The sequence below is a fragment of the Necator americanus genome, chromosome I, assembly GCF_031761385.1.
Source record: "Necator americanus strain Aroian chromosome I, whole genome shotgun sequence".
In the NCBI taxonomy this organism is placed as follows: Eukaryota; Metazoa; Nematoda; class Chromadorea; order Rhabditida; family Ancylostomatidae; genus Necator; species Necator americanus.
The window spans coordinates 27,992,286-28,013,879 of NC_087371.1; the positions used below are offsets into that span (position 1 = coordinate 27,992,286).

Here is a 21,594-nt window from a genome sequence, read left to right on the forward strand (position 1 = left end):
TACTCGTCAAATTTGGACTGTGATCAAGGTACTGAAAAAGTATGGAAGTGTTCCAATCTTAGCACAAAAACTACAATTATATTTATGAAGATTTGCAATAAGAAAGTGTTAACTACAGCGAATAATTGCATTTTTTCGTGTACTTGAAAAAAAAAACAAGAGACATCAATTCTGAATGCTGCAATTAAAAATTAGTATATTTTGTTATAATCTTTATGTCTTGAGAATTTGAACGAATGACGCTGAGGATAAAGTTCTTCAAATGAAATCAAGGTCTTTCATATTTAAAAAAAACATATCACTCTTTTTACATATTTCATAAATAAATCATCTGGAAACCACATATTATGAAGTGTGAAGTTGGTCGGACCAAAGATTTACAAGAAATTCTTTTGTTCAAGCTTAATCTAATATGAGAAAAACTAACAACAAAAACAAATAAATCTAAAAAAGTCGAAAAAAATCAAAGTAAAAAAAACAAGAATAAAAATAATAGAATAAAGCAAATCTAAAAGCAGTAGAGATGTAGCCACACTGTATCGCTGTATCTGAATTTTCACCTCCTTCAATCACTTTCAAACGGTTTACGTCAGAATTTCGCTCGGAGGTAAAAGGATGTCTTGATTGCTGAGCACTTCTCGTCAAAATCTACCAAGTTTTCAGTCAAAGACTCTTTTAAATAATTCAGAACAGCATTCAAGAGATTATTTGTACTTTTTATCCCAACTGATACGACTTTTAAAGTTTAAAAAAATGGGAAAATCATATTTCAGATCTTTCAGTTTTCAGATATTTCAGATAAGATCGAATTGGGTGCGTAAGTTAGCATTGATATGCTCCCTGAGGTAACGAAAACTCACTACAACTATTAATACAATTAGTGAAATGTTGTTTATCTGATTTAAGTTGAACAATTTTTGTTTACAGTTCCGCTACACGACGTATTGCTATTTGTCTCACTTATTTCTACAATCGGATGTCTCACGTTAATGTTCTTTATCGTACCGTCCGAAGTGAAGAAACTCTCCGGTACTCAAGAAGTGTTTAGGAAGCGAATGAATGTGCTAAAGGTGAAATGTTTACTAAGAGGATTAAAAAGAATGTAGAGATGGAAAGGCTTCTTCTTCTTTCCTCATTCGAACATAATGGAAAAGCTTGAACATTAGAAAAAGACAAAAAAAGTTTATTTTGCTGAACTTAGAAACGTATGGATAACCAATTCCTGAAGATCAATGATCGCGAACGTGAAATGATGCGTCTAAAGAGGCAGACCGAGATGGATCAAATGTCAAACGGTAGCCTATTTTTGAATTTGCAGTTATTTTGATCCGGATAGTTTTAATTACTTCTTCTTTTTGCCCTCTCTCCTCCCTGCGGAGAACTTTCAGAGGAGGCTGATCTAAAAATGGATTGTCTTGGTAGAGATTGAACTTTTTCACATTCCACTTTTTTTCCGCTTTTTAAGATCTACTTTTTTAAAGCTTTTGACATTATCTTTTCTTTATGATATTACTTTAAAAAAATACAGCTTATGTCTTGAAATGTGAAAAAAGCTGAGAGAAATTAAACCTGTCTTAATCACCATTTTTTTCTTCTCTTTAATTTGTTATAAGCTCTTGCATTGAACTTCTCTACCTTTCTCTTCTTTCCAACAAATAAAAATGATCCTAATGCTTGTTCACATCTCTAAAAAGCTTCCCCTGTTTTTCCAGGCAGCAGTCTTCCAGGAGATCCTTCTCCACTAAAGAAACTAAGAGTGGAGCCGTCACTAACGGTTCGTGAACTCGGTGAATATGCAATTAATTCTGGACGCAGTGAAGCACCGTCTTGGAACATTGGGCATTGTTCAGGACCACCAGGATTACCCGGTAAGATCTGCAGCTTATTCACACATTATTCATGTGACTCCAATACAAAGCCGATAACTTTTAAAGCGTTGTACAACGAAATAAAGGTAGGTGAAAAAAGGTTTTATTGCGTTAACTATGTAACTACTTACATTAAGTATGTAATAAGTGTGGATGTGGCGCAGTCGATCAGAGGTCCGCTGTACACGGTCGATGGTTCAAAATCGCCCTAGTGCGAACCAAACTCTCCATCCTTGGGGGATCGATAAATTGGTCCAGACTACTCTGGGAAGATAACCAACGCGCGTCCCAAAACCCCAACGATCACGAATTCCAGCGAAACGTGTGAGCACATCCTAAGTGGATTGATAATGTAAACGATAAAGTGTCTGGCGTTAATCAATCCGCTTGGGATCCGCCACCACGTTCACCTCAATTCAGAATCGTTTGAGGTTCACGAACGTGTAACTGGCCCACACAATGACTTACGGGGACTAGCCGATGGATCACGTCAGTATTTTTATCCTCACAGACAAGTCTGGTACCAATTCATCGACCCCGGAGGGATGAAAGGCTTGGTGAGCACTAGGGCGGATTCGAACCTCCGATCGTTTGTGCAGGAAGCGAAACCTCTAACCGCTACACTACACACGCCTCACGAGATTGATACGTCAGGGACTTTATCCTTCTTTTTTATCCTTTCACCTATGTTATACGGGTCGTATGCTCTTCTCTTATTGCATCGCAGTCGCTTTAGCAGTCGGTGGCTAGGAATTAGGTAGAATTTGCAACTCAAACGTTCTAGTGTCCTGGAAACTTAGCATACTTCTGCCTATATTTTTTTAACAGTGTGCTTGCGAGGTTTCTAGATGGAACCTCTGCACCTTAAGTTACAGCTTCTTCGCCGTTTTCAGAGGCCTAAATAAAGGTTGGCTGGAACAACCTCACGTTTATTCCGTCAAGTTCCACACTATCATGGGTCATGTTTCGATAATTGCTCAAACTACTGAAAACGAAAACCATCTACATATTGTGCATTGAAACTGGTGTTAAGTACATAGTGTTCCACCGGATATGCTACCGTTTATAGCTGATCAAGGTCCCACCTGAAAACTCCATAGGTAGTTTTCTTTCAGTGATAGAAAACAAATATTATCTGCGTTTCTTTTTCAGGAATAAATGGTTGGGATGGAGCGGACGGCGCGCCGGGGCAAGATGGGCCTGCAGGAATCGACGGCACATTTGATGTCTATGAAGAAGGATGCCTCATGTGTCCGCCCGGTAAACCTGGACGCTCAGGACACCCCGGAGATCGAGGACCAACTGTATGTGATAGTCTAGTCATTAATTCTGTCACTTTCTGCTCTCTGAAATTTTGGAGGAAATTTTAGATGCTGCAAATTTATTCCAAAAATAATACACTAAAAATTAACCTCCTGGATCCTGTCGTGTTCAACTAAATTATCCTTTACTAAATAGTTCAGTTGCGAGTAATGTTCCTATGGACAGAGTCTTACATCTTACAAAGGAAATCCAGGAAATTATCGATGTCCACTAAGGTAGAACCCAGCCGGATAGAGCATAATCATAGAGAAAATTTACTTTGTTCTCCGGTTTTTCCGTCGAAACCTAACTAGGTCATAAAAATACGAGCAGTGCGTTCGAAACAGGAGAAGTTAACGAATGGCCCAAACATACAAATTCTGTGTTTTTTTTTTATTTTTAGAAAATTCTCTAGTAATTCAGAGGTAGAGTAACAGACTAACAGACTTTTTAGGGTCCATCTTAAAATCCTGTATAAATTAAATTAAAGAGTTATTTACATTTATTTATTTAAACCATTTACAAATTAAAATTTAACTATGGGATTTAATTAGACAGCTTTTTATTTTATTTTTTTAGAAATGAATGACGTAGGGATGTTTAGGAAGTGAGATGTTTAGGAAATGCATGGAAAGCCTGAGTAGGAAAGGTGAATGACTTTGAAACTTCTCCAGTATGCTTTGATTTCTTGTTTGAAGTCATTTAGTTGTTGACAGACTGAATAAATAAAAATAATGTAATGGTAAGTAAAAAGAATGTAAAGATAATATGAATAAGATCAAAAAGTAACGATAAGATAATATAAATAGAAAATGTAATTAATAGTAATGCAATGCGAAAAAAAAAACCAGCACAGAATTCCAAGAATTCGAGTTACGCAACAGACAAATGCTCATAATTCCAGGGAGAAGTTGGAGCTCGAGGACTTGATGGTTTGGATGGAGAAGAAGGTGATCCTGGTGCAATTGGCACCGAACAGGGTGAAATTGGATCCCCAGGCGAAGCTGGTGAGAGGGGACCACCAGGAATTCCTTCACCAAATGTGATTAGTGGACGAGGAGCGCCAGGTCAAAACTACAAGCATACTCTACACATTAATAGTGTGCAAAAAAAGGAGGACAACCAGAACAACGTTAGTTATCGTAGGACATACTCTTCGAGGTTTTCCAGGGCCTCCAGGACCACCGGGACCTGTTGGAAGCCGAGGAGAGCAAGGACGACCAGGAATACCTGTACTGAATATTCCTCCTGTTGGGCCTCCAGGACCACCTGGTTCACCGGGGGATGATGGCATCCAAGGAGAATCCGGATTAATGGGTGAAGACGGTTCGCCTGGATTAGACCTTGAGTCAGTCGATTTTTTAGATACTCATATGAAAAAAAAATTCAAAAACACCACCACATTCAGTCAATTCAGAAACTTTTGAAGTTTACGAACGCCTGTTGGTCTATATGATGGTTTGCAGAGGCTAAGCTAGGTTTCAAACCATTGTTTTTATACTCCTAGCACTAGTCTGGTACCAATTTATCCAACCCGGAGGTATGAAAGTCTTGATGAGCACCAGGGCGGATTCGAACCTCCGATCGATCGTGCAAGCAGCGGAACCTCTTACCGACTGCGCTACAGCCGACTGTTACGTTAGCTTCTACGCAAATATTCATACCATTTCTATATTTACGCTTTTGAAAAAAAATAGTTCTGGGCGTATTTGTTTTTGCTGATCATGACGTAGGAAACCTTTCACTAGGCTGCGTATCTCATTTTTTGACAAATATTTGATTTTAGACTTTTTCCGGAGGTTGAAGAAACGTCTGCAAAATCAATTCTTTTCTGCAACTTCACTACATGACCAAACTCTTCCCCATTTTCAAATGATTAATTAACACTTCCACTTGAAGTCATCACCCCACGAATCTGGGGTGGTATGGATTCCCGATGGGTAATGACTATACGAGATTGTAAATTGCAGAAACGCGCGGAATAACGCTCATTTCTTCCTAATTGCCGTAAAGAACGGCCCAGAAGATGCGGCGCATGCACAAGGATGGCGCGCTCCAACCGAACTCGTTGTGGAAAACAGCACTCCGGAGCGCTCGAAGTTCCATTGGAGCGCGCTACCCTTGTGCACGCCTCGCATCTTAGGGGACGTTTTGTACGGCAATTAAGAAGAAATGAGCGACCGACCGTTTCTACAATCTACGACCCTGTAGTTTTTGGCCAACGGAAATCGGAAATCCATACCACCCCAGATTCGTGAGCTGATGCTTTTAAGCAGATACCAGCAGACAAATCTAGTAGAATCAGTTGGAAAAGAAAGATGCTGTTTATGTTTTTCACTGGGATAATTGTGAATTTGATTGAAATTCTTCGCCCGACGCATAACGCGAGGAAGTCGGTGGTGTTGTTATCGAGGTGAACTTTGAGTTGCTATTCAACTACTTATAGAAGCATTAGAGGGTGTAGTGTAGCGGTTAGAGGTCCCGCTTCCTGCACGATCGATCGGAGGTTCGAATCCGCCCTCAATACTGCCCACCAAGCCTTTCATCCCTCCGGGTTCGATAAATTAGTACCAGAGTTGTCTGAGAGGATAAAAACACAGACTTCACACATCAGCTAGTCCCCGCAGATCATTGTATAGGCCAGTTACACGTTCGTGAACCTCAAACGATTCTGAATTGAAGTGAATGCCTTGGCGGGTCCCAAGCGGATTGATTAACGCCAGAAACTTTACCCTTTATCCTCTATTTTTCATTTCCAAGTACGTATACATGACTTGTTCTTGGATGATGGGAGTGTTCGTATTTGCTCTTTTGCATGATCATGATGATTGGGGTTATCAAAGTCGGAATCCTAAAACATAAGCATTGACCTCAGAGCATTTGTGATATGTAGGCAAAAGTTACTACGGTAATGCCGAGGCCGGCGAGAAAATCCTTATACTGTGATCACCTTCTAAAAAATTACGATTTGCCTCCGAACTACACAACACAGAAAGTTTTATTTCATTTCAAGTTATTACAGCAGCATCAAAAATGTTATAATATGTCAGATAAAACTGTTTAGTGTCTGGATCAAGCAGGTATAGTCCCTCGTTTGCAATCCAGGAACCGGGTGCATAGCAATTTTTAGGTGGTGTGTACTCGCTGTAAAAGGAGTGATAGAATATCCTGCTCTATTAGATACGTTAAGAAGGAGTGGATCTAAATTCACTTCTTTGCAGAAGTAGGCTTTGTTGAGATAAAGCTCCAGTTTCAACCAGCTTGCTGCAATTCCCTTGAAGGCAGCATACCACGAATCTGAGATGGTGCGGATTTCAGGTGGAGTATTCGGGGCTTGAGGACTATTGAAAGAAAGATGATTCCGTTCATTTCTCCCTAATTGACGTAGAAAACGGCCAGGAAGTTACAGCTTCAAGCCTCAACCTGAAATCCGTACCACCACAGATTCGTGGGGTGATGTCTTCCCGGCGCACTATTTTCTACAAGGAGTTTGATTGGAGCGCGCCAGCCTTCTGCACTTCCTTCGCCGCATCTTCCGGACCGTTTTTTTACGGCAATTAGGAAGAAATGGACGGAGTCACACCCCTCTCCATAATCTACTATCCCGTATACGAATACTCCACCTGAAATCCGTACCACTACAGATTCGCGGGGTGATGTCTTTAACTACAACACAGCTACCAACCTTTGTTCCGGAATCCACTTGCGACGGATAACTCCGTACCGGGATTTCGGGTTGAGGGTCGTTGACAGCCGATTAAAGATTGTAACAAATAGCTACATAGATCAAAGTTGTAAGTTTAACTATGCAAAAATCAAAAACTATTGCCTAGAACAAATACTTCGCTGGGGAATCTTCAGAGTAAACAAGATGTTCGAAACGAATTTCTGATCATGAAAACGTTAACTCTTTTGCGCAATTTTGAGAACCACAGGTCCTGCAAACGTCTTTTCGTTCAACGGAGATGTATCAGCGAGATTTGCCAATGGCAGTATTGTGGAAGTGTAGTTTTTGACAAAGATTTGCAAAATTTTGCCTCTTTTTAGGTCACATATTTGTCAGAATTTGCAATTCTGCAGGTGCATTTGAAATTTTTGACTCACTTATTTTAAAGTCTCATTCAAGATGATCAGTCAGAAACGTTTGCTAATTATTCGGTTAGCACATAAATTAGTAGCTGTATTGCGCTGCCTTCAAAAGCTATATACTCTAAAAAAGAAGCAAACAACACGAACGCTTCAATTTGCTTGTTGTGCAGTATGAAAATATACCCCAACTCCACGACCAACTCCATAAAAATGTTTTTTTTTACTGAAGCAGTTTCGTTGCTACGGTACTACTCGTTTAGAATATATTTGAGTTGAACATTTGAAGAAATGTTCTGCACTTGAGATTACTTTGTCTTCTATTCGGAAACAAAACAGAAAGAATCTTCCTTTATCGCAATGTGAGGCTTAGTAATTAGCGGATGTAATCCACATATGCCAAATGTAACAAAAAGTGGCTGAATATCACCATGCCACGTAATGACGGACATAGGTTGTATCCGAGTGTTTTTTGTCAGTTTACAAAGGAAATGTTTTTCCTTCAGAACGGATCAACACTGGTATTCCAGCAAAAAAAAGAAGAAATTAAAGACAGCATACCCAAACTCGACTTGGCATGGGTTCTCCACGGAAAAGCTAGAGATGGGACTGTAGATCGAGGGATCTGGGGTGGTTCCACTCATCCTTCCCTGATCGTTCTAAAAATGACGTCGGAGACGCCACTTTTCACGACAATTTTAGTTGCGACGAGGCGCCAATGTGCACCCGTCTCATACACGTGTGAGGGCTCGAAAGCAAGTAAGTGTTCAACACCATCCAGCAGACTGCCGAGGGAAGCGAAACGTGTCCAAGATAGGACGTCCTAACGTGCCATGTGAGTGCAAATACTGCCGTCTTTTTTTTACGAAGATTTGGAAGAGACGAGCGGCAGCACCGTGGACTCTTCCATCTACAACTCTATCCCTAGCTTCCCCTGTGGATTCTTCCTTTACATGCAGCATACGAGGTGAGAGTCATGGTATGCTGTCTTTAAAAGAGTTCAAATACAATGGGGCAAAGCTCTGTCAAATGGAGAAAGGCCTGAATGAGATAGTGAATTTTGTATTGAAATGATACTCACAATATAATTTCGTTGCGTAATTTTACCACTGTTCTTCCAACTCGGAAAGGATCTTCGTAATACATTGTTGAGAAGTCCAAGCCAGTGCCGCGTGTCATGACGCCTTCGTTGCACATTTTGTAGTGATATTTTAAAGGGTTTTCATTTGAACGAGCTGGATCCATCCTTCCCACACGTACAGCGAACATTATCTCGAAATTGGTGTGATTTTGTATTTATGCTTGATTATTTATGTCTGTGTACATCGCATTTGTGGTGTAAAAACCATACATACTCCCCGCAATGTTTAGTATGAGTAGTGGAATGTCGTTCTCGCAGATTTTTCGTTACAGTAATAAGCACGGTATTTATTACTCCAAAGCTTCTCGTCGTTTTTTTCGCTCCAGGACATTCTTCATCTGCGTAAGTTTCCTTCTGAAAGTTTGTATTTCGTATATTTTCTATATTATAATTTTTATTTCTCTATCTCGCTACTGTGTTTTGCTATCTATCTTATCTATCTATCTTCTATTACTGTGTTTTGCTTTAAAATTTTTAAGCAAAACACAGTAATAGAAAAGAGTCTCCCGATTCCGGAGGAAAGCCTGGTACGGTAGCGCCAGGTAGGACGGGGTTGCAGGAGTCATGTAGGCTACCAAAACGGAAAAGGACTAGGATGGCGATCTGTACTTATAACGCACGTACGCTTGCATCGGAAGCGGCCATCGAAGATCTGATGATGCAAGCCAAGAAGATCAAGTACGACGTCATCGGACTGACCGAGACGAGACGACGTCACCCTCTCAACGCCGTATATGAAACTGGAGAAGAACTGTTCTTAGGAACATGCGACAGTAGAGGTGTTGGTGGAGTTGGCGTCCTCGTCAACACGAGTATGGCAAAGAACATCGACTCTTTTGAACAACTTACGACCCGAATCGGACGTCTGCGGATGAGAAGATGTGGCCCAATACCAGCTTTGACTATCTTCGTCGCTTACGCTCCAACATCAAGCTACGAAGAAAAAGAAGTCGAAGAGTTCTATATGGACCTGGAGAAGTTCTACCGAGAAGATCATGCCTTCTACAAGGTCATAATTGGCGATTTCAACGCTAAGGATGGCCCAAGAAGAACGCCGGAGGAACTTCACATCGGGACCCACGGCCTACAATGGAATGACCAGGGAGAGAGGCTCTCCGAGTTCATCATGACGACTAAGGCCATCCATGGGAACTCGCAATTTCAGAAGCCCTCTTCTTTACGCTGGACGTGGGAGTCACCTGGTGGAGGGTATCGTAATGAAATAGACCACATCATCGTCAATAAAAGGTTCTGCCTGACGGACGTCGGTGTTGTACCAAAGTTCTATACGGGATCGGACCATCGCCTCCTCCGAGGAAGATTTTCCTTCACAAGGAGAGCAGAGAAAGCCGCCAAGTTCAGAGAGAGAAATCCCAGGACTACCATCAACTGGGATCTCTTCGCTACGCTAGCCGGCTTTTGGGAAGATTCTGCAATGGACAACATCGACGAGGAATATGACCGGCTTGTCGAACACCTTCACGACTGCGCGAAGAAGGCTGAGAGTTTTAAAACCACCAGGAGGCGCCTGTCTCTTGAAACTCTTGAGCTGATACGCCAGCGTGGAGCAGCACGAGCCGCAGGGAACCAAGAACTCACGTCCGAGCTCGCAAGGCTTTGCCGAGAGGCGATAAAGGAAGACCTTAAAGAGAGAAGAGCAGAAGTGCTGGCTGAAGCTGCAGAGGCGGGGAAAAGCATCCGCTATGCCCGTCGAAACTTCGCCAGTCGCAAGACGAGGATGACTGCTCTCCGAAACCCAAAGGGAACAGCCATTGCATCGAGAAGGGGGATGGAGAAAATCATCTACGACTTCTACTCTGATCTCTTCGACAGCCATGTCCACTTGCCTCCTCACCATCTGAGGGAAGATGGACAAGTCATTCCAGAGGTTCTCCCGTCCGAAATACGACATGCTATCATGTCGGTAAGAAATCGTACGGCACCCGGTCCCGACAGAATAAGACCAGAACACCTGAAGAGCCTTCCGCCAGTACTCATCAACACCCTGGCGAGGCTCTTTACACGTTATCTGTCGGAATGCAAGGTTCCTAAACAGTGGAAGACCAGCAAGACCGTGTTGTTGTATAAAAAGGGAGATCCACATGACATCGGCAACTATCGCCCAATCTGCCTACTGTCCGTCATCTACAAGCTCTTTACAAGAGTAATCCTTAATAGGATTGGATGAAGGACAGCCATGCGAGCAAGCAGGGTTTCGAAAAGGATTCAGCACGATTGACCACATTCACACTGTTTCGAAACTCATCGAGGTATCACGAGAGTACAAGATGCCGCTCTGTCTCACCTTCATCGACTTAAAGAAGGCTTTCGACTCGGTTGAGACGGAAGCGGTCGTGGAAGCCTTGGACAACCAAGGCGTCCCTACTCAGTATATAAAGGTACTTCGAGAGTTGTACAGTAACTTCACGACCGGAATTTCGCCATTCTACAAGAACATCATCATTGACGTGAAGAGGGGGGTCCGACAGGGTGATACAATTTCACCCAAAATATTCACAGTCACCCTCGAGAACGCAATGCGAAAGTTGGAATGGGACGACATGGGAGTGAAGGTTGATGGTCGGCAGCTACACCATTTGCGCTTTGCTGATGACATCGTACTGGTAACACCTAGCATCAGCCAAGCGGAACGAATGCTGACCGAATTCGACGAAACATGTGGATGCATCGGTCTTCAGCTGAATCTACAAAGGACGATGTTCATGCGGAACGGATGGGTCTCGGATGCCCCATTCACGCTCAACGGAACGAACATATCCGAACGCACCAGCTACGTTTATCTGGGTCGGGAACTGAACATGATGAACGACCTGACCCCCGAGCTGGGCAGAAGGAGACGAGCGGCTTGGGGAGCGTACAAGAGCATCGAGGATGTAGTGAAGAAGACCAAGAACACCCGACCCCGTGCTCACCTCTTCAACACCACCGTACTTCCTGCTTTGACCTATGCTTCGGAAACCTGGGCATTTCGCAAGCAGGAAGAAAACGCGGTGAGCGTAATTGAACGCGCAATTGAGAGAGTGATGCTAGGAGTATCCCGTTTCACGCAAGTGAGGGACGATATTCGAAGTTCTCTCCTACGTCAACAATCGAAGATTAGAGACGCCGCCGCGTTTGCCAAGGAAAGTAAAATAAGGTGGGCCGGACACGTGATGCGCTTTGACGACAACCGTTGGACCAGAGCCGTGAGCGACTGGGTTCCCCGCGATATTAAGCGCACTACAGGAAGACCGCCGACACGATGGTCAGATTTCTTCACGAAGTCCTTGAAAGAAAAATATGATGCTCTTCGTGTCCCACGCGAAAGGAGGAACCACTGGGCTACTCTGGCACGCGATCGGGACAAATGGAAGAATTACTGGCGCCCGCTCGACCAGTTCGAAGATCAACGGGAGTCAAGGTGATCAAGGTGATCTCGCTACTGCAAGGAAGGTGTGATTGAAACAGATAGTAGAAAACAAAAGATGAATACGTGTGATTACAATACTCTCCTTAAGGTCATTTGCCGATGAGAGCGAAACAATGAGTGAATGGATGAGGATTGACAAAAGTAGCATCTGGAAAATACTGGATAATTAATTGCTCGCACTTGCACACTAGGCGAACATTGTTAGTAGGTTTCTGGATACAACAATAACCCAGCTGTGGATAAGCAGTGGTTCTGTGAAGCCATGACCACCACGATCTCTGCATTTGACGCCATTTGACTTGTACTTGTGGGGTTATGTGGAGCAGTGTGTACACAGTGAACGTATCAACATCATCAATCATTTAAGGGCATCACTCCACGAATCTGAGGTGGTACGGGTTTCAGGCGGAGTATTCGTATACGAGATCGCATATTAAGGAGAGGGGGTGATTCCGTCTATTTCTTCTATTTCTATTTCGGTCGGTCGCTCATTTCTTCCTATTTGCTGTAAAAAACGTCCCCTAAGATGCGAGGCGTGCGCAAGGGTGGCGCTCTGTAATAGAACTTCGAGCGTTCCGGTGCGCTATTTCCTACAAGGAATTCGATTGGAGCGCGCCAGTCTTGTGCACCCGCCACATCTTCCGGACCGTTTTTTACGCCAATTAGCAAGAAATGAGCGGAATCACCCACCTCTTCATAATCTACGATCCCGTATACGAAGACTCCACCTTAAATCCGTACCACCTCAGATTCGTAGGGTGATGCCTTTAAAGCAGAGAACATAGATGCTATTCACTCTGCATTACCACACTCCCCTAATGGTGTGTGGGAAGAACTTGAATTCGGGAAACTGCTTCGCCCAAATGAGCTAACTGTCCATAATGCATACCATCTAAGAGTGCATGAAGATGACTACTTTGAAATCTCAGTCTGACGAGGTTCCGATAAAGAAGAACATTTTGCATGGGCATTGAGTATAGAAAGGCCTGTGGGACCTTTTAATAAATTGTGACTAACGCCAGGATCATTTCATCTTAAAGGATTGGTTTATTGAATGTCATGCATGGAGAGCGAGTTGATCAGTTGGCCTTCACAAGTCAGTGTACAGCCCAACAGAAGGAAAAGCGCGTTGTCTCATCACAGGCGAATTGATGCGCCAGTAACATGACTGCGGCTGCTAAAAACAGATTGTTGAGTGCCTGTTGTAACTGCCAAACTAACCATAGCAACTTTGGTTAGGGAAAAATTCTGCCTGTCTTTACCTCTCCAGCGCTAACAATGCTTGTGCCTCGAGAGATAAACCCATTAGGTTTGACTAGTGCAGCTCCACGGCTGTGGCTGCTTAAATATGCATGAGTGATTGATGTCGAATGATTATGTTTATCAGAATTAGAACGATATTTAAATCATTGTAACCAACAGCAGTTTGTAGGAAGAAGGTGACGGTTGCCAACTACTCTCTAGGGATACTTTTGAAGAGGAAGTAAGGCATAGACAATAGTAACAACTTCAGAATGTGTCGCACAATTCTCCGGAATTTCGCGCATTATGTAGGTGAAAAAAGTCAAAAAGCATCGACTCAAAGCCTTTTTTATTTAAGCTCCTCTTTCAAAAGGTTTCTACTGGTTGAGATTCTTACCGAACTTCTTTTTGGAAGCAGGAGATGCGATCAAAGAATTGAAACCTGACAGAAGCTTCAAGTCAGATTTTATCTCAGTTGACTTTGTTAGGTCTGTAGGTTACTCCCGTCATGCGATTCTGTTGAAAATTTCAGCACACGTGACGTTCTCTCTTCAGAAGTGGAAATTTCAGAGCTGCAAAACTGTTCGCATACCATTCTTATTTGGAGAAGAGAAAGATTTTTGAAAGTAACAGGTGGCATGCGTGTTGAATGGTTTATTATGTTCGTATTCGTATTCGTATAATGCTCATATGCATGTTAGAAGCGCTCAACGAAACTAAGCCTCGGAAACAGACTGAATTTCGTCGTTCTTTCATCTGCATGCTACACATTCAGGGAAAATCGAATGTCATAGAGATTTAACGGAATACCATCTGCGTCCTGTCCTAACCAATTCCAACTCTCGAATACTGATAGAGACTAAGATGTAGTCGTGTGTGTGTGAAGGAGCTCTGAGAGCACCAGCCAAGTGCTAGCAATGACGCGACACACAATGACGTGCTAAAATGACATGAATGTCACTATCGCAGTAATAAAAATAACGTTCTACGTGAGACCGCGTAAACTATTGGCCACCATGAATTGCATTAACCAGTCATTCGCACGTGTGTTCCCCCTTTTTGAAGGATGTTAGCAGGAGACATGCTGGGAAATAGGCATGTGAGGGAGCCATAAAAACCCATTGTATAGTCGGGTCAAAACGACATGAAACACGGACATTTGCGCAAGCTGCTGCGCTAAAAGCGGAGCGGTAGAGCGTAGCGGCTGGAATCGTGTAATGATCCACGCTACCGCCGCACACCTCTGCAATTTGCCATGGTCCCACCTCGATTCCAACCGCTGTGTCCACCGCACCGCTTCCGAGCGCGGCCGCTTGCGCAACGGTCCGTGTTTCATGTCGTTTTGACACAACTATACCACGTTGGGGCTCCCGCGCACCAATCCGGACATACACACACACGCGCGCGCGTTACTGTACAGCATGATATTGAACGATTGATATACAGCATGATATTGAACATCCACACTTCCTCTCGTAATTAAAGGATAAAATAATTAACAACAATATTTAAAATAATTAAAGGCCTCATCAACTCTTCAAAAATACCCCCTTCCTTCTCGAATCTATGACAATAATTAGTACCTCTAAGAGCCATTCTCTCGGAAGCTTCGAGCAGAAATGCTTCCATACTTTAATCTACTCCCTTGTCGATAGTCAAATTTAAGATTGTTAAAAAACTTTTTTACGGCTAACATTTCGGTACTGTCGCCTTCGTCAGGGCCTGGAAAGTCAGATCATTTGTAATATATCCTCCCAAATGCCTTATCCAGAACAAGTCATCGTCCCCTAGGATATCGATTTTCCTTGATAAAAATAATAATAAAAACAATAATTTTCCTTGGATCTCTTTGCCAAGATTCAGGGAGGGTCGAATTTCGTACTTCGTTTTGCTTTGTTTGAGTACAGCTGTCTTGTAAATGTTTGAGAACAGCGACTAACCGTGTCTATACTTCAGTTATTGCCCTTGCCCTCAACGAGCGCCCCATTATGTGACGGAAAAGCAGAGTCTACCGGTTAGTTCATAGGCGAATCTCTACGCCAGATTGGATCCAATACGTATTTCAGAATTCCTTTGACACCGATCTCATTCAATGGTCCGATTACTGGAAAAAGAACAAAAATCAACTACTTCCACTACCTGGTTATAACTATTAGTCGGTCTAACTTCGACACTTTCATTGTAATCACAACTGAATTCAGTACTTCACGTATCCATCTGCTTTGACCAATAAAAGTTCAAAATCATGTCTCCACATACAGAAAGTTTGTTCACTTTGTAATACAAAATAGACGATAACAAATTTAATAGAAACAACAACAGAACATTGTTCAAGGACGAGGTCCAGGAACTCCGGGGCGAGCCTGAGCAGTGCGCTGACCAAAGCGAGGAGGGGGGTTACGGTCCTTGCGAGCATCTCGAGACCTGTTACGCACTACTTTGCTGTGGATCGCACATGCAACACAGTAGTGCAGCTTATGGTAGAGCTTCGGCAAGGCGTACTCTAAAAAGAAAGAAATTGAGCAGAAAAGTGTATGTTCGCAAGTTATTTGCTACTACGACAAAGAAATATGAGAAATGAACAATTAAAAAGGAAAGAATTATTCTATGACTACAGCATATGTTTATAAACTTTAAAACGTTGATTGCCATAAGATTTTTATTTGAAAGTTTCTTGAGATATCCATGTTATCCGATGGAAACCAGAACTTTAAATAAGGGCATTGTTCTTAAGATACTGCCACTTCGTCTTACATACGGCCCACATTCTCTTATTGACTACTATACCTTGATATTCACGAACAAAGCCTCTTACGTTATCAAATGTTTACAGACATAGCAGTTTCTATACTATACGATACCTTCTATACTATTACCAGAAAGCTTTGGGCAGCAGAAATCAGAGAATGCACGACTTTTGGACTTTTAGATAAAGTTTTTTTTCTCTAAGAAATGCAATCTAGGAATAGTTAGTATTGTCGCCGGCCTGATGGACCCTAAAGAAAGTTCGAGAACCGCGAATCGAGAAATAGAATGAATGAAAGAACTCAATATTTTCAGGAAACGGAAGGTATGATACGGGTGAATATCTAAGTATCGGAGAAATAATGCTGACCAGCTACTTCCGAAAAAAATCGTGGGCGTCTAAGAAAGCGGAACAAATGGAAACTTCACTCATTAAAATAAGAAAACCAAGTAGAGCTGCGCTGTTGAAGTACATATGCACCACCACAATCGATTTCGACGACAAAACACCCAACGAAAGATTGAAAAAAAACATAACAGCAAAGTGCAGAAAAATTCCCGGCACTCGTTTAAAAGTGAAACTGAAAATGGTAAAGAGTGAATTCATTTGTACGTAGCAGAACCTTTGTTATAAGGAATAAGGATAGTGACCACTTCACACCTACGAGCAAGAAAATGGCATGCATCAACAGTTTAGAACTATCCGAGTTAACACTCAGAATTTGAACTCTTTGTTCCACGCCATTTTACGATGAATAAAGAACAAATGAAACATGAGAACATAAGTACAGAGAAAACTAATTCTAACATGTGCTTCACGCTTAAAGATGAAGATTGCAACATTGGCTACAAACTTCAGAGTTTTGTACTCAATCAGCAAGATCTGAGTGCATCCTACAGCGCAGCAGCACCTCCAAAATTACCTCACCAGTCATGACTAACCTCTATTTTTTTCAAGGAAACCCACCCTCACTTCACCGGACAGAATCTGTGTAGTGGAACTTTAAAACAATAACGGCAATAGGTTGTAACAAATTCTCAGCCATAAGTATAGAAGCAAAAAATTTGCAGAAGAGGAATTCATCAATATTAAGGTAAGGACTTCACCAACAATCCGAATTGCTGCATTCAAACCCAATTATGAACAAAGAAGCCCCTTTCGAGTCGCTCGTACTCGAAAAGTTATCGATACAACTGATATGGGTACCCTTCAAATGGCAGACCCATGATTTGCTGTTTCCGGATTTCAACAATGATCCTTTCTGAAAGAACAGTCGGAACACACAATCATGTTACAGAGATATTCTTCAATGAAGTGAGCAATAAATAGTCACCGCCGCTTTCCTTATTTTTCACGTGAATAGCAGCTATCCTCATGAAAATATGTAACAACGTGTAAGGAAAGCCCAAAAGCAAGTAGGGTCAAAATGACATGAAGAACGGTGTGGTTGCGTAAGCGATGCGGATCATAGCGGTTATGATCGAGGGAGAACCTTCGTTAGCACCATTCCTTGCTGTAGTTCGCGATGGTCCTATCTCGACTCAAACGCTAGCTCAATAGCGCGGCTTCGAGTACAATCCCTTACGTAACTGTACAACTGTTTCATGAAGCTTTGACCCTACTATAAGGTCCTCACAATTTTTAAACATGAATTTTTAAAGCAGAGATCTACAGTACTGTTTTTGTTATCGAGCACCTCTTGCAAACAGTTAGTTAAAAAGGAAATTTGGCACGAAGAAAATTTGATAACAGTCAAGATGGAGTTGAAATGTGTAAACGTTCCGGATCCATCTCGAAAGCTGCATTGAAAATTTAAAACTACTGCATTAAATACCTCGTTATTGATGCTATACCGTTGCCTTCACCATTTCCTTATATCAAGCGCAAATAGTTGTAATTAACAATGATAAGTTTCATGCCCAACACTAGCAGGGTCCCACAGAATTATCTTCTTCACTTCCCAGCGTATTTAAAATACTTGTCTAATTGCGTAGTTGATGGTAAAATCTATCTGAGGTCAACAAAACTATCATCCCTGAAACCCCTTTAAACCCTGAAGGCAAGTGGTGAAAACTTTGGGATCCTGCCATTTCTTCTGGCGGAATATTCCTTACACAGATTGATGCTAGACGTGATCTTGGGTTAACATGATATATTGGGGTTAACGTCAGCAATTGCATTGCGGATAAAAGTCATTAGTCGTTAGAACTTTCCAAAAACTTCCAAAAATCAAAATTAGGAATTCCCACTCAGCTTGTTTACAGTTTATGTTAGGCATTAATTAGAGTGCAGCCCTTGAATTCGATCTAAAAATCTAATTTATCTAGTTACATATCATATATTTTCTTAAAAATTTAAGGAAATCTATGACATGTAATTGAGATCGCACTCCAAAGAAGGCATGATTGAAATACCTTACGTTATTCATTTTAAAAAGATTACACCCTTCGACTCTCTTTCAGAGACCAAGCAAGCTAGAACAGTCACACTAACTTATACACCACCAACATATGAGCAGTATCTCCCCACTACGTTTCACATTCCAACAGAAACCATATTAAGACTATATAATACCCTTACATAATAATTAATTCATGAACTGTAGATATTAATCAATTTAGATAACAGCAATGATTCTGTCATGCTTAATCGAGTAATTTTGAAATGCAGTTGAATATGAATTATTCAGTATGACATAACCCGTAAACCTTACAAAAATGACTGTAACTTCCCTAGTTTGAAACCGATAAACGGCATGTGGAGACTCATGTGATAAAAAGAAAACGAAACGCTGAATAAGATCATTTTGGAGTGAAAGGCAACGTATCACATAGGAAGTTTTGGATGTTGAGATCTCTGGACGAGTAATAGCGGTGAGGGCGTAGTTTACCAGTATGAATGAGGCACGCTTGACTTCTCACAAATCCAGAAGAACGCGTACAGAGTGGCCCAATGAGTTCCCACTTCCCAGTGATGCAACTTACTATGCGATATAATGAGGGCAGCGATGTTGTCGTTCAACGTCTGCGATTCAGCTAACATAACTCGAATAAACAACGCTGCCCTATCCGCACAGTAGCGGGTGTTGGAGATTCTTCGTATTCTATCATCCGTAATAAATTAAAATGTTGGAGAAACAAACGCTAATAGTTCTACTGATTACGAATACGTGGGTATTAGCGTAGCCCTTCTCATTCACATTCATCACGTCTAATTCACTCAGAAACTCCAACATCAAAGATTTCCTGATACGTAGCTTCAAGTGAAAACTAACAATATTCATGATTGTGTTGTATCATTACAAAATGAATCTAAAAGATTTATGTTGGAAAGTAGTTGAATAATAAAGATTCTAACGTGAATAATCGGAGGATAGCAATCAGATGAAGATGAGGCAATAAGAGTCGCAAGATGCGATAGATGGAACACTTACGCATGTAAGCGGAGGCTTCTCCAATATCACGGACGGCAGCAGCCTCAACTATGTTTCGTACCACGAATTTCTTTATGGCCTTATCCTTAGGGCAACAGCGTCCACAATTTGTGCAACGAATGAACGTGCAACGTCCACGGTTCTTCTTGTTTCTTCCATGATTCCTTCTCTTGACCGTCATAGTACCCTACAAAGGACTGGAATCGAAAAAAAAAGAAAACAATTCAAAACCTTCAGAAAGAACACAAACAGAGAGAAGTAGGGATCAAAAAGAAGACAAAAAAGACAGAGAAAATTCCAGATTTGCCCGCCTTTTCACACAAACACCGAATCATAACAAAGGCGAACAGGAACAATAGCAAGAACACAGCATAATCTCTCATTCGAAGCCGAACTACCCTATACAGCAACAAAAAATCGCTGGAGCTGTATCTTCCACAGTGCTCATTTCTTAAACCAACGCCTACCTCTTCAAAAGAGCAACACCCCCGACCATTAACAAGCAAGTGAAACACCTATTTTCAAAGAAATAATAATATAAACTTCAAACTCAGATCCACCAATAACGTAGAATCTACCGAAATTTCTTAGGAAAAAGGAATTCTACAATGATGGCTAGGAAAACACGGTACCCTCTGGTAACATGCACATCTAAACTTTCTGACTCGTCCACACCTCTACGGCGGAGCGCGACATATGTAGCTCCGTTGCTAGGGGAGATGTAGGGGTGGGTCGCATAGATCAAGTGTTTTAGCACGACATCATGGTAGATACAATATCCGGTCAATTTCTAAGTCTACTAGCTCATGCAGTTCTCATCTCGACATTATTCTTCAACCAGGTTGGTGCTGGAACTGACGGATGTTGTCAACCATGGTTTGTACCTAATAACTCCTCCTTTCAAAGGAACCATTCCTACTTGCGTCGTCACCACTCTGTGTGAGCGCAGTTCAAGAGGATTCTCGAGTGGAATTCATCGTACTGCTCTCGCTCACACTGCTTTTGGATGCCGGAGAACTGTTCCTGTTGTTCACGAGAGTTCCATCTGTTAGCGTGTCTCTGCTCTCAAGTTCTTTCCATGTTGTTAGTTGTTTATTTCTAGTGAAGTTCATTATCGATGAACATCCAGTTAGTAACTTTTGGATTTTACTAGCATTCACTTCTTTTCCAGCATTGTTGTTTAATCTAATAGGTTTCTCACTATCTCCATATCGGAATAAATCCTGACAACTAGATTATTTCTCAAGCGACAACAGTGAACGTTGTGCAAAATCTCCTACAAAGTGCGAAATAGTCGGATCAAAACGACATGAAGCACGGAACAGTTGGGCAAGCAGCGGCGCTTGTAGCGGTGTGGTGGGGCGTAGCGGCTAGAATCGAGGCGGGACCGTCACGAACTGTGGTTATGAATGGTGCTAGCAAGGGTCCCACCTCGACCCTAACCATTTGCTCTACCGCGCCGCTTCGCGCGCAGCTGCCTACGCAACTATATCTAGCTTCGCGTCGTTTTGAAACGACTATAGCAGGTCGTACGAAAATTGCAGCTACCAAATTGCCTCCTTCTCTTGTTCACACACCACATAATTCGTGGTCGTGGCTAGAATTACCAATCACAGTAGCAAATGACAGTCACTCGCAACAATTCTAGTCGTGTGGTTCCTCTCGCCGGCGGCGCAATACAACCTATTTGGAGTTCGTCGAACGCTCTCAATCCAGCTAATATAACTCAAACAAGCAGCAGAAGCTGATTCACAGGATCCTGGACGCTGCAGTTTCGTTTGTTTTTTCTCTGGTACCAGTAACAAGTTGCATCATCATAGGGGAAACAGGACCACAGTAGGCTGTTACGCCTTCCTCTGGATTAGTACTGAGGATTTAGCGTGCTCAATCACATACTCTGCACTACACTTCTACTCTTATCTAGTTGTAGAGAGATCCCAACATCGTCAATCTCGTTCTATGCTATCTTTACACATCATACTGTAAGGTTTTACTCAAGCGAATATCTTTCGCTTGTAAATAACTAACAAATAATCAATAAGGATTCGAATTCTTTATTTTAGCAGCGAGTATTACACGCCAACAATGTTGTTTTCACACGCTAGAGCCTATTAAGGTCCCTGCAAATGTTCACAAGTTCTAGCGCATTTCTGTTGGCAAACGATCCAAAGAAAAGTGCGAAACAGAGGGATTGATTTCGATGAAGAACAATAGAAAAGCTCTCAGGAAGTTCCACAAAAAAAAGAGGTTCACTATGAGAAGTGTGCAGTATACAGACTTAAGGGGCAACAATCACTATGCTCTAATGCATCATAGTGTACTGCACAATCAAGAACCACAACAACG

At 42.0% G+C, this 21,594-nt stretch overlaps 6 protein-coding genes across 9 annotated transcripts; 4 read left to right on the top strand and 2 right to left on the bottom strand.

The window, feature by feature from the left end:
• Window positions 1–1,207: 1,207 nt before the first annotated feature.
• On the top strand, window positions 1,208–10,585 carry RB195_007089 (uncharacterized protein; the record flags this gene model as incomplete). Of its 3 annotated transcripts, none has more annotated exons than XM_064180524.1 (6): window positions 1,208–1,295; window positions 1,713–1,868; window positions 3,021–3,172; window positions 4,075–4,270; window positions 4,341–4,496; window positions 8,877–10,585. In XM_064180524.1, 6 exons carry the CDS (start codon window positions 1,208–1,210, stop codon window positions 10,583–10,585), a joined length of 2,457 nt encoding a protein of 818 aa, XP_064037387.1. The 3 variants fall into 3 exon arrangements, with proteins under 3 accessions (XP_064037387.1, XP_064037388.1, XP_064037389.1); XM_064180522.1 differs by lacking the exon at window positions 8,877–10,585 and adding an exon at window positions 7,763–7,871 and having other exon boundaries at window positions 4,075–4,237; window positions 4,341–4,518; XM_064180523.1 differs by lacking the exon at window positions 8,877–10,585 and adding an exon at window positions 4,600–4,648 and having other exon boundaries at window positions 4,341–4,518.
• On the bottom strand, window positions 6,179–8,435 carry RB195_007090 (uncharacterized protein; the record flags this gene model as incomplete). The annotated part of the gene is made up of 3 exons (XM_064180525.1): window positions 6,179–6,314; window positions 6,856–6,947; window positions 8,364–8,435. 3 exons carry the CDS (start codon window positions 8,433–8,435, stop codon window positions 6,179–6,181), a joined length of 300 nt encoding a protein of 99 aa, XP_064037390.1.
• Window positions 8,993–10,585, top strand: RB195_007091 (uncharacterized protein; the record flags this gene model as incomplete). The annotated part of the gene is made up of 1 exon (XM_064180527.1): window positions 8,993–10,585. The coding sequence occupies one exon, from the start codon at window positions 8,993–8,995 to the stop codon at window positions 10,583–10,585; it is 1,593 nt and encodes a 530-aa protein (XP_064037391.1).
• A 100-nt stretch (window positions 10,586–10,685) lies between these two features.
• Window positions 10,686–11,822, top strand: RB195_007092 (uncharacterized protein; the record flags this gene model as incomplete). Its single annotated transcript, XM_064180528.1, has 1 exon — window positions 10,686–11,822. The coding sequence occupies one exon, from the start codon at window positions 10,686–10,688 to the stop codon at window positions 11,820–11,822; it is 1,137 nt and encodes a 378-aa protein (XP_064037392.1).
• Window positions 11,823–15,399: 3,577 nt separating this feature from the next.
• Window positions 15,400–19,429, bottom strand: RB195_007093 (uncharacterized protein; the record flags this gene model as incomplete). Its single annotated transcript, XM_013445194.2, has 2 exons — window positions 15,400–15,572; window positions 19,249–19,429. The coding sequence occupies 2 exons, from the start codon at window positions 19,427–19,429 to the stop codon at window positions 15,400–15,402; spliced, it is 354 nt and encodes a 117-aa protein (XP_013300648.1).
• A 582-nt stretch (window positions 19,430–20,011) lies between these two features.
• Window positions 20,012–21,353, top strand: RB195_007094 (uncharacterized protein; the record flags this gene model as incomplete). 2 transcript variants are annotated; one of them, XM_064180529.1, is made up of 3 exons in its annotated part: window positions 20,012–20,089; window positions 20,155–20,331; window positions 21,312–21,353. In XM_064180529.1, the coding sequence occupies 3 exons, from the start codon at window positions 20,012–20,014 to the stop codon at window positions 21,351–21,353; spliced, it is 297 nt and encodes a 98-aa protein (XP_064037393.1). The 2 variants fall into 2 exon arrangements, with proteins under 2 accessions (XP_064037393.1, XP_013300647.1); XM_013445193.1 differs by lacking the exon at window positions 21,312–21,353 and having other exon boundaries at window positions 20,155–20,475.
• Window positions 21,354–21,594: the final 241 nt, after the last annotated feature.